We start from the raw sequence: 20416 nt of genomic DNA, 5'->3' as shown, positions 1-20416 counted from the left end.
GTAAAAGGAGCACAGTAAGTAAAACGCCTCTTTATCAAAGTACCTGTTCGAAAATCTATAAAACTAAATCATTCTGATCTTAAATATACATAAACGCTGAATCGGACTTGAAAATCTAAAATCGATTACTTGAAATTACCAAAATATTTCCTCAAATGTACATTACTGTTGAAATGCTGTTTGTCTAATGAAAATAAATACAAAAAAGTTAATCGAAAATAAATTACAGTACAGCTCGACTCTTTCGTTTAGTTCCTTAAGAAAGTCGTTTTTTACGGCTTTCGCAGCAACTGCGTCCTCAACATGACCACACCCACATCGGACAAACCACGCCCACATACATCAGCCAGCCAATCATCAACTCATCATGCTTGTCCTTCAATCATGCATCACGTTCTATTGCTTTCCGTTCCCACCTCAGTCCATTCTCGACAGTCTTTGGGTGCATCGGTTCTTCAAAAGCGTTCAAATTCACAAACTAACAAAATCAGCTACAAAATTCAAATGAGAATAACTAGTCAAACTAGCAGGTTTGCAACACGGACCCCTTAAATCTGCATCTCAAAAACAAAAAAAAGAAGGGTAAAAAACATTGAAAATCAACAAAACATTTTCCTTCTCAAGCAATCCACAGGAAGCCACATCCCACACAAATCCTTGAACTCTCTCTCATTGGCTGAGCATGGGTTCAGAGGTCATTGTCTTTGTGGTGATGTCAGCAGAAAGTGTTTGATGGTGACGCCACACCTGAAAACAAGAGAAACTAAAATATTAAAAGTGAACAAAGCAGCACAGCTATAGACGCCCCATACTGTGTGAAACTCACGTGGCACTGCTTGCTTCATATATTTGGCTTAACCTGGAAAAAAAAAAACACAACTTGTCATTTTAAAATCAAAGACTCACAACATACTGTAAAGCCTGACATATGAAATAACAGTCTGGAAACTCTATTTTTGGCAACACTTTCTATGAAGCCTGTATTTATAATGCATTATAAGGGGATTTTAAGGAACACATTATAAGGTTGTTTATAAGGCATTATAATGCATTAAATTATTAGTTCACTTCAAAATGAAAATTTCCTCCTATTTTACTCACCCCTAGCCTAGAAATCTAGACGCACTCTAGCGGCAGCAAATATATTTTGCCGCGAATGTAGTCTAGCAACTCTCGGTAGACCTGAGAGCTGGAAAAACCAAACTCTGGTCAGGCCAATCACAGCGTGTGTAGAGTCGGTGGGCGGGCTTAACATAATGACGGCACGTCACGGCAGAGTTGCGGAGGTTCTGCGTGCTACTCGTAAACACAGAAGCTGGCGAACAGCAGTCTTTCGATTCGGCTTTGGCCGCGACTCTGGAAGACTTGGAGTTAAGCTTTTCTTTGAGAAAAGAACGTCACTGAAGTCATTCTTAAAGCTTCACTGTGTGATATTTTCCCCCATCTAGCGGTTAAAAGGTTTATGACCATCCAGTGAATATTAGTTTCTCTTCCTCTCAATTCCGATTTCGTTTTAACTCCTACGGTGGCCGATTTAGTCCAAGATTAATATGGCTTCCAGTTCGACCTCGTCCACATTCGACACTGTGCCATCGAGTGTTAAAACGCGAAAGGCGAAGCTTGAATTTACGGGTATGTCCCTCTTTGGCTAATGTACTTTCAAGATGGAGGGGCAACATGGCGACCTGCATTCAAACCCCTCACCCGTATGTATTTTCAATGGCATATTATAAACTTACGAGAATACTTCATTACTTGAAAGAAGTAAATATACATTAATGAGCACATATATTTTTGAAAGAACTAAGTGTTTTTAGCAAAGAATAAACAAAAAAAGTTACACAGTGTAGCTTTAAGAAAAGAAGATGTGTTTGGAGTTTTGACGACCGTATACGGCGAAAGTCTATCAACTAACATTAGCTCGGCTTCACCTTCTTCTTTGCTCTGGTTGGTTGTGGCGCTCATGGCGCTATCCAATGGCGTGCAGAGGGAATTTGAAAGACAACCGTTTGTCCCGCCCCTCGGATTGAGCCCTGTCAATGGTGAGTTTCCAGACCCAACATCTTGATGTGGGTCTGGCTTGTCAAGCTTACTCACCCCCATCTCATCCAAGATTCATGTCTTTCTTTCTTCAGTCGAATTTACGTTTTACGAAATTACAAAGAAATTACTTTTTTTTTTTAGGAAAACGTTCTCCACATAAAGGACTTCCATTGCAACCAAATGTTGAAGGTCCAAATCAATGCAGTTTCAAAGGAAGGGCTTCAGGGGCTCTGCACGATCCCAGACGAGGAATAGAGTCTTATCTAGCCAAACCATTGGCCATTTTCAAAAAATAAATTTTAAAAATGTATATACTTTTGAAGCTAAATTGCTCATCTTGCACTGCCCTGTGCTGGTCAGTGTCAGACTAGATGTAGGCGGAAGTACCGCCCCGTGTTTACAAAGCGCACATGCGAAGACTAATACAACCGTCCTGTAGCAAAAGAAAAGGTAAAACAACGATGGAGTGTTTTTTGGTAAAGGGCGTTTGTATTAGTCCTCACACGTTCGCTTGAGGCGGTACTTCCGCCTACGTCTAGTGTGACGTTTTCATTGTGATTGCACAATCACTGGAGAGCACAGGGCAGCGCAAGATGAGCAATTTAGGTTCAAAAGTATATACATTTTTATTTATTTTTTGAAAATGACCGATGGTTTGGCTAGATAAGAGCCTATTCCTCGTCTGGGATCGTGCAGAGTCTCTGAAGCCCTTCCTTTGAAACTGCATTGATTTCGACCTTCAACATTTTGGTTGCCATTGAAGTCCATTATGTGGAGAAAAATCCTGGAATGAATCCCCAAAAAACATATTTTCTTTTCGACTGAAGAAAGAAAGACATGAACATCTTGGATGAGATGGGAAGTAAATTATCAGGAAATTTTCATTTTGAAGTTAACTAATACTTTAAGAATACCCTTATGATGCATTATAAATGCAGGCTTATAATGCATTGTACTCTTAAAAGTTATAACCACAAATATGTATGTATTGTAACTGTTGTTTTGATAATTTTTCAGATGATACAACATATTATAAGGTTGTTTATAAGGCATTATGCATGTACTATAATGCATTAAAGGGTTAGTTCACCCAAAAATGAAAATTCTGTCATTAATTACTCACCCTCATGTCGTTCGACACCCGTCAGACCTCCGTTCATATTCGGAACACACATGAAGATATTTTAGTTGAAAGCTGATGGCTGAGAAAGGCTTCAGACAGGCCTCCATTGGCATTCAGTACATTAATACTCCCAAGACCCATAAAAGGCACTTAAAACGTCGTTACAAAGTCCATCTCACCACAGTGGCTCTACAATAATTTTACGATGCGACGACAATAGTTTTTGTGCGCAAAAAAAAATCAAAATAACACCTTTATCCAACTTGTTCTTGGAGGTGTGTGCCTCCACGACGCATGCGCGAGAATATGACGCAGATCCGGCGTTCGGACACATGACCCAGAAGCGATTTGTTTACAAGCAGAGGAAGACGCGCGTGTCTAAGCTGTTGAATTCTACATTGATCGTGCTTTAGGTCTCGGTGTAGTGCTCAAAATGGGGTTAGAGTGTGCATTTCATGGATTCCCGAACGCCGGATCTGCGTCATATTCTCGCGCATGCGTCGTGGAGGCACACACGGAAGACAATAACAAGTTGGATAAAGGTGTTATTTAGATTTTTTTTTGTGCACAAAAACTATTGTCGTCGCATCGTAAAATTATTGTAGAGCCACTGTGGTGAGATGGACTTTGTAACAACGTTTTAAGTGCCTTTTATGGGTCTTGGGAGTATTAATGTACTGAATGCCAATGGAGGCCTATCTGAAGCCTTTCTCAGCCATCAGCTTTCAACTAAAATATCTTCATGTGTGTTCCGAATATGAACGGAGGTCTTACGGGTGTCGAACGACATGAGGGTGAGTAATTAATTTTCATTTTTGGGTGAACTAACCCTTTAAGAATACCCGTATAATGCATTATTAACACAGGCTTCATAGAAAGTGTTGTCCTATTTTTTGTTTAAATGGGACAGTCTATTGAACCTTTCTATTCATCCTATTTGATACATCAGTATAGCAGACTTATATTAAATGCATATAAATATCAGTTGACACTCTATACCTCACATTTATGTCTTAGTAAGATGGTATTTAAATGGTTAGTTTTATGATTAAATCTGTGTTTTAATTGAGGAAGGCAAAACATATAATGCAATGCAATGATGATAATTTTTTTAAATATATTTGATATTCACATTATAACATGATTTTTCTAACAAAATGATGTATGGATAATCAAGTACACCTAAGTTGCTTCAGTGAGTGTTGATCTTGAAATATGACTAACAATATAAAAGTTATTCGTACGCTTTATACATGTGCCTTTTTGCTGTGAAATATTTACTGATTTTTATAAAGTATCAGATGTAAGAAGGCATGCAGCAGATTTTCAGCTGTTTTGATCATGTTGATCATTTGCAAGCCTTAGAAATGTGCATATCAAATATTACGAGGTTCATAAAGAAATATTTTGCGTGAGTATTTTGCAAATTCAGACACACTGGTTATTTCACAGAGAAGCTGTATGTCTGGAGGTCTCTGGTGATCCATTAATCTCTTATCTGGAATTAGTAAAGCTGCTTCAGCTCAGTACAGTAACTAATTGAGTAGATAATCTATCACCTTGTTTCCTCAACCCCTGTTTAACCTACATAGTGTTTTTAATTAAATAGACCCACTGCACGTTTTACAAAGTCTAGAACAACTTTGCATATAAACCAGCTGGCTTTTGTGCCCCTCATTATTATATGAATAAATAATGTCTTTGCGAGCCTCATCAACAAAACACATCAACAAAAAAAGTTGATTTTATCTTAATCTTTACTTTTATTTTGATCTATTTATGTTTCCACCTGTACTTGGTGCAAATTATATCCATAACCACTACCGTTCAAAAGTTTGGGGTCAGTGAGATTAGTTTTTATTTTAAAGAAATTATTAATCTATTCTATTCATTAAAAAATCCAGAAAAAATTATCATGGTTTTCACAAAAATATTAAGCAACATAACTGATTTCAACATTGATTAAAAAAAAAAATCTCAGCATATTAGAATGATTTCTGAAGGATCATGTGACACTGGAGTAACAATGCTGAAAATTCAGCTTTGATCACAGGAATAAATTACATTTTAAAACATATTCACATAGAAAACTTTTATTTTAAAGGGGGCATGAATTTAGAAATCAACATTCCCTTGAGCTTTTGATATATAAAAGGTCATCAGAGCTCAAAACTTCCTTGTTAGACAAAGAAAAGCTTTTATTGACACCAGGCCCAGAAAACGCTCGATCTGTGAATGTGCCAACCTGTGACGTCAGAGTGTGGTGAAACACTGCCTTAACCCGATTCTGTAGCCCCGCCCACCGATTTGTGCATGGCATGTTATAGATAAATAACATAGACCTTCGTGGAGCTAAACCAGATCAAACTTCCAAGCAATAAACATACCGCATAAGCTTCATTCGGATTCCATTATTATGAATGCATGGATGAACTTTATTTTTAATGAATATCCAGCTCAGGTTGGGAAGACGTTGCGTGTTTGTTCCTTCATTTAACCACGGATTCGTTTGTAAACAAGAGACAGGATTTGCAGACAGGATGAGATTACATGAATGAATGAAGCAACACTAATGTGAGTAAAACATGTTTTTTATATGTGATAGTATTGCATTGTTACAGATCATTTGATATCTATTGATTATGTGTACGTGTCTAACAGAACATAACTTCGCTGGCACAGGCTGGAGAATCCTTTATTTGAGGTGTTGTTGGTTCATTGTGCTGCGATTCGTGATCAGACTCGGACATGTATGGGCCAGGGCTCGCAAAGCCCAACGTCCCGGGTCTATGTGTTTTCCAGACGGGCTACCAAAACGTATGACCGGCTATCTTAAATAGTGAAATAACATTCCTTTCTTGATGTGCGTCGTTCGCTCTCTTGACTTGATTTGAAGGAAAACTACAAATTGCGAAAGTCTGGATCATGCTGATTTGTCTGACTCTGCTGTGAGGCTTGTGCGTGTGTGTTAGTGATACACGGTTGGCGGTTATATCCACCAATCGGGCGGGCCAAGTAATAAAAAATAACATTCCAATTAATTGCGGGTGGATGAGAGATAAATCATTGTGTTTGTTTGATAAAGACATCATTCCGATTGCCGTTTTCCCACACGCTTTCAAAACAATTCCTCACGTGTACTCACGGGGGAGCCGAAGCTCATTATAATATGCAAAGCTCATCCAATCATAGCAGTGGGCGTTTACTTCCAAGTCTTTAATGCGACACGCCCATAAAAACCAAGCGTTCCATGAGAGAGGCCCAAAAGCAGGGTAGAAAATAGCCTATTACTTATTCATTATGTTTTTGATTGTAAAAACCACGCAAACATCATAGGTTGACCTCAGACAACAGTATAATTTTTTTTTAAAGCCAGTTCATGACCCCTTTAAATAGTCAACATTGAAACAATGTTTTGACATAGTAAACAATTGATTATTATATCAAGGTTAAATTCTCTTTCTAATACCCACATTGATGTTTCAGCTAAGTAACTTTTGAAATCATTATATTCCAGCATATATTATTATGTATTAAGTTAGCTTGAGATGCTCCGCTCTATTTTCTGGTCTAGAGAAAATATACTGATCAAAAACCATTGACATTTTTACCACATGCAAAAATGTGCAGAAAACAAAACAAAAAATTGAGCAAACTTCTGCTTAAAGCCTGATTTAACTGATGCCGTCTGAAACTAGCAGAGAAAGGCCATCAGAAGCAGACCAATAAAACAAGAGCGGTGGAGCTGGATGGAGAGATGAATGAATACAATAAAGAAAGAGAAAGAACGAGCGCTATAATGAAGGTGTTTCCCAGTACGGGTTCTGCTCATAAAGGTTCAGTGTGTATCGGACCCCTCTGACCCTACAGGAAGTAGTTAAAAAAAACATCCAGCACCCCCCCCACACACTCATAAACAGCCTCCTCGTTAATACTAACGAGTAGTTAAGCACTAACGAGCCCCCTCAGACAGCACAGACACACGCCAGACACACACACAAACCCCGTCCTGTAAAACATTATGAGCTTTTGTTGTGTGCAGGGAGGATAAATAAATCTCATGAAAATCACTGATGTTCATGTAGCAACAGCAAATGAAAGGGCCACGGAGGTCAGGATTCAGTAGCACAGATGCATCCTGGGTAATGTAGTTCTGATGTGAAGGTTAAATACCTCTGTCTTTGCCATTCTGCAGTCTCTTCTCCTCCTCCTCTTCTCCATCCTCTACTAAAGACAACAGGAGATGATAAATATATATACAGTATATATTTACACACACACACACACACACACACACACACACACACACACACACACACACACACACACACACACACACACATCTGTATCTACACTCACCTAAAGGATTATTAGGAACACCATACTAATAATGTGTTTGACCCCCTTTCGCCTTCAGAACTGCCTTAATTCTACGTGGCATTGATTTAACAAGGTGCTGAAAGCATTCTTTAGAAATGTTGGCCCATATTGATAGGATAGCATCTTGCAGTTGATGGAGATTTGTGGGATGCACATCCAGGGCACGAAGCTCCCGTTCCACCACATCCCAAAGATGCTCTATTGGGTTGAGATCTGGTGACTGTGGGGGTCATTTTAGTACAGTGAACTCATTGTTATGTTCAAGAAACCAATTTGAAATGATTCGAGCTTTGTGACATGATTATCCTGCTGGAAGTAGCCATCAGAGGATGGGTACATGGTGGTCATAAAGGGATGGACATGGTCAGAAACAATGCTCAGGTAGGCCGTGGCATTTAAACGATGCCCAATTGGCACTAAGGGGCCTAAAGTGTGCCAAGAAAACATCCCCCACACCATTACACCACCACCACCAGCCTGCACAGTGGTAACAAGGCATGATGGATCCATGTTCTCATTCGGTTTACCTCAAATTCGGACTCTACCATCTGAATGTCTCAACAGAAATCGAGACTCATCAGACCAGGCAACATTTTTTCAGTCTTCAACTGTCCAATTCTGGTGAGCTTGTGCAAATTGTAGCCTCTTTTTCCTATTTGTAGTGGAGATGAGTGGTACCCGGTGGGGTCTTCTGCTGTTTTAGCCCATCCGCCTCAAGTTTGTGCGTGTTGTGGCTTCACAAATGCTTTGCTGCATACCTCAGTTGTAACGAGTGGTTATTTCAGTCAAAGTTGCTCTTCTATCAGCTTGAATCAGTCGGCCCATTCTCCTCTGACCTCTAGCATCAACAAGGCATTTTCACCCACAGAACTGCCGCATACTGGATGTTTTTCCCTTTTCACACTATTCTTTGTAAACCCTAGAAATGGTTGTGCGTGAAAATCCCAGTAACTGAGCAGATTGTGAAATACTCAGACCGGCCCGTCTGGCACCAACAACCATGCCACGCTCAAAATTGCTTAAATCACCTTTCTTTCCCATTCTGACATTCAGTTTGGAGTTCAGGAGATTGTCTTGACCGGGACCACACCCCTAAATGCATTGAAGCAACTGCCATGTGATTGGTTGATTAGATAATTGCATTAATGAGAAATTGAACAGGTGTTCCTAATAATCCTTTAGGTGAGTGTATGTATGTATGCATGCATCTATCTATCTATCTATCTATCTATCTATCTATCTATCTATCTATCTATCTATCTATCTATCTATCTATCTATCTATCTATCTATCTATCTATCTATCTATCTATCTATCTATCTATCTATCTATCTATCTATCTATCTATCTATCTATCTATCTATCCATCCATCCATCCATCCATCCATCCATCCATCCATCCATCCATCCATCCATCCATCCATCCATCCATCCATCCATCCATCCATCCATCCATCCATCCATCCATCCATCCATCCATCCATCCATCCAAACCTATTAGTTAGGAAAGTAGTTTTTTTCTGTGGTATCCAAATACCAGAAGTGTGCTTCAAGTAATAAATAGAAAGCTCACTTAATTTTTTTTTCTTGCTGATCCCAAAAATTATCCGATCCTTGACTCAAAAACCGCAATATGATTATCTGCACTCTCTCGTACCTGAGTTGAGCTCTTTGACCAGTGAAGACATGGTGTTTGTTATGGAGTCTGCCGCAACCAGGAGATCATTTCGTAGGTTTCTGCGAGGTCCTGTAGATTTTAAACAAAAAATTCTGATGTGAAAAGTCTGATTTGATGTCAATGCAGAGTTTAGGTCGAAAACTTGCTAAAAGCATTGAATTATTACATCATGTAACAGGTATGAACCGACATATTTGCCTGTCCACAACACAACACAAAAAATAACAGCCAAACTTATTTTGGACTAATGAGATGTCACAGCGGGCGGGTCTACCCTGTCCAGTCCAGTCCAGAAATCTGATTCATGTGACCAATAAAAAGTTCTGTTGCCCATCAGAAATGGTAAAAAATTGGTCAATTAAGATGTTACCCTGAGCAAATGCTTCCTGAACGTCTCCACCCACTCCAGCTAAAGAGTCCTGGGGCCCGTGGGTGGGGGTGTGGCCTGAGGAAGGAGAGCGAATGGGCATTGGCATAGAACGAGGGGAGGCGTGGCTTGGGGAGGAACCAGAAGCTTGAGCCTGAGAAAGAGATGAAAACTTCATATTATACATGTTACACCTGTTAAATGTTTCTGCTAGCGCTAAAAACTACTGATTGATTGGTAACACTTTACAATAAGGTTTCATTAGTTAACATTAGTTAACATTAGTTAACTACATTAACATGAACTAATAATGAACTGCTCTTATAAAGCATTTATTTATCTTTGTTAATGTTAATTTCAACATTTACTAATGCATTATTAAAATCTTGTTAACATTAGTTAATGCACTGTGAACTAACATGAACAAACCAAGAACAGCTGTATTTATTTTAACTATGGTTAACAAAGATGAACAAATACAGTAACAAATGTACTGCTCATGGTTAGCTCATGTTAGTTAATACATTAACTAATGTTAACAAATTAAACTTTATTGTAAAATGTTACCGGTTGCGTGTAAAAGTTTATACAAGTAAACGCCTATTCACATCAAAACTACAGGCAAACTCATGAAAAATACAGATTTTCTTAACATATGTGCTACACACTACTGAATAACACATGAGAAGATTGTTTTGTGAGAACTTACAGCAGACGCTGAAAGTTAAACATTGAGAGGTAAAGAAAGAAAGAAATAAGTCTAAATGAAAATAAATGAAAAACAAATGGAAAAGAACTTTCACGTGAACAAGCGAGAGACACTGAACAATTTCTCTCATGCACAGTACATCACACACACACACACACACACACACACACACACACACACACACACACACACACACACACACACACACACACACACACACACACACACACACACACACACACACACACACACACACACACACACACACACACACACACACACACACACACACACACACACACACACACACACACACACACACACACACACACACACACACACACACACACACACACAAACAAACAAAGGACAGTGCAGTCTCATGTCCCCATATTTACATTTCCCTCAATATACTGGATAAAATATTTAAAGGTGGAAATCACATATTTTTTTGTTGTTGTAATTTTACAGATGAGTGAACATCAGTGCTATTTTAGTGTTATTTATATACTATATACTTTAGTGTAATTTAATATTTTGAATTTGTAATTTTGTAAAAGTTGCAAAAGCTTTCTTGAGAAAACTGCGTGATGAGTTTTTTCAATTAACTAAAACAATATTTAATAGTTTTTAGTTTATAATTATAACACTGGTGTTGAGCATAAGCGGAGTTTAATTTATTTCACTTCTTTGGTTTGATTGGATGCTGCCATGTAATGCACTTACATTAAATATGTAAAATATATTCCACACATGGTAGAATACTTCCTGGAAATCAAAAGGTTTATACTGTAGGTGTCCTCTTTTAGTTTTTTTGTGGTAAAATTCCTTTCAAAAACAACAACAAATGTCCTCAAATGACACCATCCTCAAAGACACCACCCACTCTGTAACACTGAAGGCATTTTCTGTAAATCTGCTTTGAAACGACATGTATTGTGAACGTATACAAATAAACGTGAATTGAACTGAATCATTTTTTTGGGGGGGAAAACAACAGAACATCATCAGCAAGTCTAGAGCTGCTCAGTAGTGATGTCCATTAGTAAACCAGCCCAGAGCGTTTTTATTATAGCAATCTTTGATTTATGGGTAAAAAAAAAAGGTCTATGATTAATATATTCCTTAAAGAGACCTTCACCTTCAACATAAACTACACCCGGTCAGACCTCAAAGGTCAATTTTGAAGCTGCTATGTTTAAAAGCCCAAGCTGCCAGACACAAACGTGATTGTCCGATTTGTGAGGCGTGCAAACTCACATTTTGACATTGTGCTTATTTAGCAACTTACATTTTAAGAGCAATATGAGATTAGCAGGTGAAATAAGGTCTGTTATTTATTCTGTTATAGGTCTGTCACATTTTGTTCTACAACTTCTCAAAAATGTTAATTCTCTGCCAGGTTTTCTGACTACAAATTAAACGGCTCTATTTATCTACATATTTATTAGTGTAATAGACCTTTAAATGAGTCTTGTAGTGTGCATTTTGTTTTTAAACCCATGCATAGTAAAACACACACTCACAGCTTGTCTCTGCTCCTCATCCTGCGAGAACAGAACAGAGACAGAGGAAAAGAACAGAGGGAGTGAAAAACAAAAGAGAAAAAGATGACGAAAACAGCTATTAACACTAACTCTAATCTGTAAAGAGAAGAAATGAAAAAGTGGGAAACTACATCAAGTGTGTGAGAAAAGAAAGCAGCTCAGGTGCTAAATTCTAAAGAGAGTGATGCCCTCCAGTGGCGGAAATATTACAGTTCACTCCAAAATATTAGTTAAAGAGTTTTTGTTTTAGCCATGTCTTCTTCTCTTGCCGTGTGTGGCGGTACCTTCAGTAGTTTCATGAGTCCTTCTAGCTGCACCATGAGCTCTCTCCTGCTCTCCTGTAGAGATGACATCCTCTGCTCCAGCTCATCCTTCCTCTGCCTAACACACACACAAACACAATGACAGACCTTAGACCAGGGGCCTGTACCATGAAGACATTTTTCTCACAGGAAAAAACATTTAAATATGTCATTTTGGTGATCAAAAATGAGTTTTAAGGTATACAACTTTTGACTATGCTTATTAGGGCAGGGTATTAATACAAATTTCACAATTTAATTCGATTTCAATTCACAAGCTTGCAATTCGATTCAATTCAATATAAATTATTTTGGATATATATCAGGTACATATAAATACATGGCACATTTTCTCAAGGAAAACAAATCTCTTAACTAATGCTGTAAACTATGAGAGTCAGTTGGTACTACACTATAATATTGAACTGATATGTATACAAACACTTTTTAATAATAATAGTTATAATAACTTTACAATTACATAATCATATTTCTACTCCAATTTGTTTTTTGAAATATAAACATTTAAATGGTGGCTGTCATAAAAACTTGCCAGATTTATTCGTACATTCATTAAATATTGAAGAACATTAAAAATTATAATGAATATGTTATATGGTGAATATATTTATAAAAAATTCTCCTCTCTAGAGTTATTTTTTCTAGCTGACTAACAAGTTTATGGACACTGGATATGGTTTTTCTGAGGTAAATGTGACGTTACATGACATCGTTTACAAACAGTTTTACTGATGTCTTTCCACGGTTGAAACACTGATAGAGCGATTCCACATGACGCAATATGAATTTTGGTAAGTTATAGGCTGCGTCCGAAATCACGTACTATGTGAGTAGGTACTAGAGGCCGAAAGTGCACATGAAGTGTGCCATTTGGGACAGGGCCCTACTCTGTTGGCGTACTGTTTTTCGCATACTATATAGTAGAGAAGTATTAGATTTAGGACGCAGCTCTACTGTATCTTTTAACACACTTTCAGATGCTCATTCATGTTTATTTCGCGCTGTAACTGGTATTAAGGCGGAAGAGAAGATCAGTTCATGTCGCTTCTCTTAAGCTGAGCTGCGCCAGAGCGATCTCACAGCGCCAAAATGGTATTTATGTTTTTGAATTTCGTAATAAAATGGACGTAATTTGAAATCTGACTCTTTGTTTCATATCTATAGACCCTTTTCCACAGACTGTGATGACGCGTTTTAACGGTCATCAATATCGTAAATCCTGCAGCGTTTTTTGCATTTTCAATTTTTTAAAAAAAAATATATGTACATTTATAACACTAATACTTTGTATTTTATTACTTTTGCATCAAATTACAATAAAAAAGTTACCGCTGCTGTGAGGGTGTTTAGTAATAGCGTCTATGGGAGTGATGGTAAAAATGAATATATTTCTCTCTTTTCACTGCCGTTATCAATTTCACTCTATTTTTTCCCTCTTTTTGAAAGTTGTGAAATCCCTACTGTGGCGTTTTTTCTTTTGCTATGGGAGCAAATGGGCACACAGAAAAAGATTTAATGTATTCTCTCATTCACAGCTATAGTATTTAACCCAACTATGACGACTTCCGCTCTGAGAAACCCGGAAATGTGAAAAGGGTCTATAGTAACAAAGCACAAAGATTATTGCGATTTATTGGATGGGAGGCACGCTACAATGCTCCGTTCATTCATCAACTGAAAGCAGGATGACTAATCGATTCTTGGGATTTAAAGGGATAGTTCACCCAAAAATGAAAATTCTGTCATCATTTACTCACCCTCAAGTTGTTCCAAACCTGTATGAGTTTCTTTGTTCTGCTGAACACAAAAGAAGATAGAGTGAAGAATGTTTGTGACAAAGCAGATAGAGCAACCATTGACCACCATAGTAGGAAAAAAAATACTATGGTAGTCAATAGTTGCTCTATCTGTTTGGTTACAAACATTCTTCACTCTCTTTGTTCTGCTGAACACAAAAGAAGATAAACTCATACAGGATTGGAACAACTTGAGGGTGAGTAAATGATGACAATTTTCATTTTAGGGTGAACTATCCCTTTAAGAATCGATATCGGGTTCGTAAAAATGAGAATCGATAAAAATCGAGAAATTTATATTTTTTTACTCAGCCCTAATGCTTATTGAAAATGCTTTGCTTTTGCTCATGTGCCAACGATTATTATTGTTCATTGTTAGTTTGTGTTAACTAATGTATTTAACTAATGTTAACAAATGAAACATAACAAATGTAAAAGGTTACCAAAACTATTTGAAAAAATATATATTTTGGTTCTGTAAGCAGTTGTGATCATCAAAATCTTTAAAAACAAGCATAAAACTGCGTTCACACCAAACGCGAATTGAGCGTCAAAATCGCGTCTACCGCGTCTAGTTTCACGCGCGAACATTTTGAATGCATTCGCGCGTCTGCAGAGAATTGGACGCGCGTAGAAATCGAGCGTTTGAAGCGAAATTGACGCGCGTTCAAGGCGCTCCAGGAGAAATATGTCATAAAACACCACTCTGCCTCTTTTCATTTTCATTAAACATATATATTAAGCATTAATAGCCACACAAATGTGGTCCAGGCAACTCCTACATCATCTTCATTACATGTATATTTAAATATCCTTAAAATATAAAGTTATTAAACTTCTCTTTGCCCTCAGTCAAAACGATTTGGCAGACAACAAATTATAGATTCATGAGAGCAAAGCTCGGCCGTTAGATCCACACAAGACGAACCACTACAGGACATCAGAGCCAGCGGCAGACGCCAGAAGGACTGGCCGAGGAAAGGCTGCTCTCGCCGGGGTTATGAGCAGTGATTGCCCGGTGATCGCCTGGATCTCACAACTCCAAAAACACAAGATTATTTTTTTTAAATAGGCGCTCTCTTTATAAATAAACCACAGATTTGAGCTTTAAACAACTACATTCCCACCTGAAAACGTCTTAAAACTACATTTTGTGACACAATAGTACTGTTTTTAATTTATGCAGGGTTTCTCATACACGTCACTTTACCACGTGACAGCAGCGAGCAGGCTCCTGATTGGTTAACGCGGCGCGAATTGACGCCAAAGTTCAAATTTTCCAACTCGGGCGTCAGACGCGAATTCGCTTCAAACGCGTGAATGCACAAAAGCACCATTCGCGTGTAACGCGCGTATCGCGCAAGACGCTCAATTAGCGTCCAATTCGCGCCATTCGCGCGAACTGGACGCGCGAATGAAGCGGATTCGCGTCCTTCGCGCCGCGCGTAACGCGCCTTCCGCACCGCGGGACCTCCAGACGCGCGTCAACGCGCCTTTCCATTGACTTAACATTGAAATCACTCGCGCCTGACGCTCAATTCGCGTTTGGTGTGAACGCAGCATTAAAGAAAATCTTGCAATTGCTTAGAAAAAGGTATGCATAGAGTGCGCCACCTTAGCTGTCTGAGTTCAGCCAGCAGGGTCGGGTTCTGCTGGACTCTCTCTGGAGTCGGCTGACACGCCTGTTCGTGCTCCACTCGCAAACGCTGGATCTCCTGTAAAATCTCCCTGAAATCACACACAAACAGTATCATCATTTACACACTTACTAATATTGAAATCCAAACCAATGGATTTAACTCGATATGGCAGCTCCATATGTAGTTGTGAGCGTGTGTACCTGTTCTTGTTCTCCAGTTGCATGATGAGCTCTCTCTGCTGTTTGTTGGTGTCATAGCTGAAGTCTGAAGGTCTCTGTGATTCACAAGAGCAGCAGGGATAAAGACATAAGAAATCAGTAATATTGCAGGAAAATTAAGCATGTCTGTAGTGAGCATATTTTGAAAAGAGAGTAAATGTGTGTGTAACTCACAGCTGTGTGTACAGGGTCCGTGGCCAGACGAGATGCATAACGAGCGATGAGTTTGTGCTCTTCATCCGTTCGGCTAGGACTGTCTAATGCACTACACACACACAGACAGAGAAAATATTATTACAAGACCTTAAATAACCTCAGCTGATACACACACACTCTCACACACTCACCGTGGGCTGGTCTGAAGTTTGTTCACATATGCTGCGATTAGTGCATGTTCCTCGTTCATACGCTGAGCTGCGGCTAGAGTCGGCAGTCTACACACACACGTTTGTTTCACTATATTAGTGAGGACATTGCATAGACTTCCATTGATTTTATATCAGGTAGATCATATTTTCTGTGGCTACCCCTAAACACAACCTCAGTATCATGTGAAAGGTCAAAGGTGAAGAGCAGGTGTGCTTACCTTTTATTGGGGGTGGGGCCTGCAGAAGAGGGCAGAACTGGTTCATTCATGTTTCCTATTGGACGGGGAGGACTTGAGAGAAGAAAAAAAAACAAGAATATGTATACATCTATAATAGTAAAATAATAGAAAATAATATATGTAATGTCTTAATGTTAATTATCTATTTTATAATAATATTAGACAATGTCTAAAACATTTAAACAAGTTTTTTTAATCATTCTTACAGTTTTCATGGTTCAATTCATTGAGCGAGGGAATATTTTAAACTAATTTATCACACTGTAGTGAACTACAAAACATCTAAAAGGTGATTAAAAAAAATTTGATTTGAGAGAAACATAAATGAAAACACCTAAAGTTAATTTCCATTATACATTCAAATACATTTGAACCTAAAATATGATTGATGTTGACAAAGGTTCATGGAACATGAAAAACTTTCTACTCTCTGTCTCACTCACACACACATACACAGGTTAGTCATGCAAAAATAAGAGCCTGAAACAACACAGACAGAAAAGAGAGAGAAACAGAGCGGGATGCTGGGAAAAACAGGCGGATTGAGAGGAAAAGGCACCTGAAAGAAGACAGAATTGTAACTGACCTCACGCCTTTAAGCAGATAATAAAAGCAAACTCCTTCTCTGTCTCTCTCTATGCTCTGTCGAGTGGTCGTGTCTGACCCTCATCAATGTGTCCACAGAGACAATGTGATCATGTGATGTCAGGAACCAATAGAGACATTCCCAACACTTCCATGGCCACAGACAGAGGATTGTGTGTGTGTGTGTGTGTGTGTGTGTGTGACTGTCTTACACCATATTGGACAGGTTGAGGGGTTTCTCTGGGTATTCTGGGTAGACAGGGTGGGACGGCTCTCTACTCGGCACACAGCCCAAAGATTTACTAATGGCACGGCCCAACTTCTTAGCTGGAGATTTCTGGAACAAACACACACACACAAATAATAAGAGACCAAAACGGAAACTATCCAAAAGATGTAGAGAGTTCCACGGTGTATCTTGACTGTTTTTGATGAAACAGAATCCATTTGCATATACAAACTTTATATGCATTTAATATATTTAATATAGAAATTTCCATGCCTTTGGGAAGCCTAGACAATGCAAAAAAATCATGAAAACATCAAAACAGTTATGATTGAATTAAGTAACAGATGCAATTTACATATACAAAAGTTTCAAAAGTTTGGGGTTTGTTTTAAAATTAAAAAAAACTTTTATTCAGAAATGATGCATGGAATTGATCAAAAGTGACAGTAAAGACATTTATAACGTTACAAAACATTTCTATTTCAAATAAATGCTGTTCTTTTGAACTTTCAATTCATCAAAGAATCTTGAAAAATTATATCATGGTTTCCACAAAAACATTGATGCTGAAAATACAGGTTTGACATTCAAGAACACATATTTACTATAAGAACACAAAATACTATATTCAAATTGAAAACAGTCATTTTAAGCTCTAATGCTATTTCACAATATTACTGTTTTTACTGTATTTTTGATTAAATAAATGCAGACTCTGTGAGCAGAAGAGACTTTGTTTAAAACATTTTTAAAAATCTTACCGTCCCCAAACTTTTGAATGGTAGTGTAGAAATGTATATTTGCTACAGAAATGTATCACTTTTAAGATTTCATTAATTTAACAGTCCTGAGGAGAAGGATTTTATTTTTTATCCAACTTTTTCCAAACGAGCCTACTGCATTTTAGATTATGGGAGGTTTGGGGAAGTTCCACTCTAAAAGACTGAAACAAATCATTTCAAAATCATAAATGTGCAACAAATAATCCCCGTCAGATTGACTGAGTGAGCCGTAAAAATCCTTTTATGTTCTATTTTCAGATGTTCGTGGGAATAACGTAATGCTTGGTATTTTAATGTGACATATATTCTTTTCCACCTGTTATTTTCTTTTTTCCCCCTTTGTATTCCTCTGTAACAGCATGAAAAAAGGACAACATATACTGCAGATTTGTGGTCTGCTCTCCCAATTTCATTTACAATACATCCCATGAAAAATTCACTGGAGTGCACTAAGAATCTCTCGTTTATCTCGCAAAATCCTCACGCCTCTTTCCAGGTTTGTTTTCACATGAATGCTTTAAAATGTCTCCCCTTTTCATTTCTAATCCCTATTAGCAGTGTATAATTTCTAAAGCAGGTAAATGCAATATTTATTGGCAGTAAAAATGACATAAATCACTTTGAAATATTATAACTTAATGTTCCAGTTAAATATGTAATTTTTCGCAAAAAAAGGCGTAGCTTGATCACGCCTGGATTTCAAGCTTTTGGGGTGATTCATGATTTATTGTAGTAGTTTGTTAATGCTTTTCAATGTTTTTTTTATATTTGTTCGATGATTGAAGAGTAGAATAATGTCATCTCATTGTACACAGTTTTTGAAAATGCTTATTATAGCATTCATAGAGTGAACCTTTTGTTGATTCATCACAGTTTAACGGAAGTTACTCCCATATGGGGCGTATGAAAAAAAGTGGATAATTTCTTGATATTACAAGGTTCCCCATGGAAAGGGACAAACTAAATTATGATTCTGAGTAACCTTGAGTAACATAAGTGAAAAAAAAATATGATCGTTGCAGTTGATCCTCACCCAGGACGAATGCTCCTTCATCTCGTGCTGATTGTTGTGGTTTCCGCTCGCATGACCTCGCCAAAAACAGTTCTGACAAAGCTGATAGCTGAAACACTGTTGACAGCGATAACGGAATCCCATCATGCCTTCCGACCGACAGAAAGAACATGCCACCGGATGATAGACTGAGAAAGAGAGAGAGAGTGATTCAATGTGCTGGAATATATGAATATTAAAATTAATTTTCATGACGTTAGGGATGAGGAAAAATTCTAGCATTGTCACCGCAGTATAAATAAGTCTGAGTAACATGAATAAATTAGCATATATTATTCCTTGCGCATTACCGTTCTCCACGTTTGCCAGCCGATGCAACAGAGGAAGCCAAAAGAGACACTGAGGAAGAGGATCTGACATCAGAGTATCCAGAAACATGTTCAGCATCACCTTCTTCTGTTAAACACACACACACACACACACACACAAAATATCCATCACAGAACGTTTATGACTGTTCTGTGCAAAAGCGGCTGACGCTATGGAAGGGTGTTGCTATGTGGTTGCTAACTAACCCAAGTCAAGAGTTCACCCACATCTCTAGATATGACTTGGATTCATCTGTCATTTAAAAATAAAATATATAATATTTATATTTATAATATAAACTATATAAGGCCTAAAATATATACATTTATAATACATTTAAAAAAAATTAAAAAATCACCTGTTTTATTGTACAACAGTTTATGGCTGTGCAATTATTTTAATTGATTTACTATATAATCGTTAAAGGATTTTTTAAATATTATGACAACGAGATGAACTCGCTGTGTCTTGTCTTGTTTTATATACTGACATTTTTTTGTAGTTTTCAGTAAGCTTTGAATGTGCACAACAATATAGTTGATTGTATTTATTTTAGTGCTGTCAAATCGATTTAATCGCATCTAGCATTCAAGTTTTGTTTATATAATATGTGTGTGTATATACTGTATTATATTTATATATACACACACAGAAATTATATAAACTAAAAAGTTTATGTTAGATGCGATTAATCGATTTGACAGCACAAATGTATTTATTTTTTATTATTTATTTATATGTATACACCCTACCTTCAAAGGTTTGGGGTAGATAAGATTTTTTATGTTTTTGAAAGTCTCTTATGCTCACCAAGACTGCAATTATTTGATAAAAAAGCAATATTGTGAAATATTATAACCATTTTCTATTTTTATATATTTTAAAATGTAATTTATTTATTTGATGCAAAGCTGGATTTTCAACATCATTACACAAGTCTTGTGTCACATAATCCTTCAGAAATCATTTCTAATATGCTTTTTATTATCAATGTTGAAAAAAGTTGTG

At 37.5% G+C, this 20416-nt stretch overlaps 1 protein-coding gene across 5 annotated transcripts in view; it reads right to left on the bottom strand.

Annotated features, from left to right (window-relative positions):
• The window catches only part of dtnba (dystrobrevin, beta a), a 51526-nt gene continuing 31110 nt past the window's right edge, over positions 1-20416 (bottom strand). For 2 of the 5 annotated variants that reach the window (XM_079832043.1, XM_079832045.1), the window contains exons 8-21: positions 19390-19495; positions 19061-19227; positions 17229-17353; positions 16411-16482; positions 16172-16258; positions 15999-16089; positions 15807-15880; positions 15581-15694; positions 12132-12228; positions 9595-9745; positions 9204-9293; positions 7340-7393; positions 827-859; positions 1-747 (exon numbers count right to left, since the gene is read on the bottom strand). In XM_079832043.1, the coding sequence (XP_079688169.1) occupies positions 855-859; positions 7340-7393; positions 9204-9293; positions 9595-9745; positions 12132-12228; positions 15581-15694; positions 15807-15880; positions 15999-16089; positions 16172-16258; positions 16411-16482; positions 17229-17353; positions 19061-19227; positions 19390-19495 (1233 nt within the window). In that variant the 3' untranslated portion in view covers positions 1-747; positions 827-854. Of the gene's footprint in view, positions 748-826; positions 860-7339; positions 7394-9203; positions 9294-9594; positions 9746-11826; positions 11848-12131; positions 12229-15580; positions 15695-15806; positions 15881-15998; positions 16090-16171; positions 16259-16410; positions 16483-17228; positions 17354-19060; positions 19228-19389; positions 19496-20416 lie in introns of all 5 variants that reach the window. The other 3 variants (XM_079832042.1, XM_079832041.1, XM_079832044.1) reach the window with 3 other exon arrangements.

This window comes from Gobio gobio, assembly GCF_949357685.1.
Source record: "Gobio gobio genome assembly, chromosome: 12".
Lineage (NCBI taxonomy): Eukaryota > Metazoa > Chordata > Actinopteri > Cypriniformes > Gobionidae > Gobio > Gobio gobio.
Note: the sequence above shows the minus strand (reverse complement) of the source record. Positions and strands in the feature narration are given on the sequence as shown.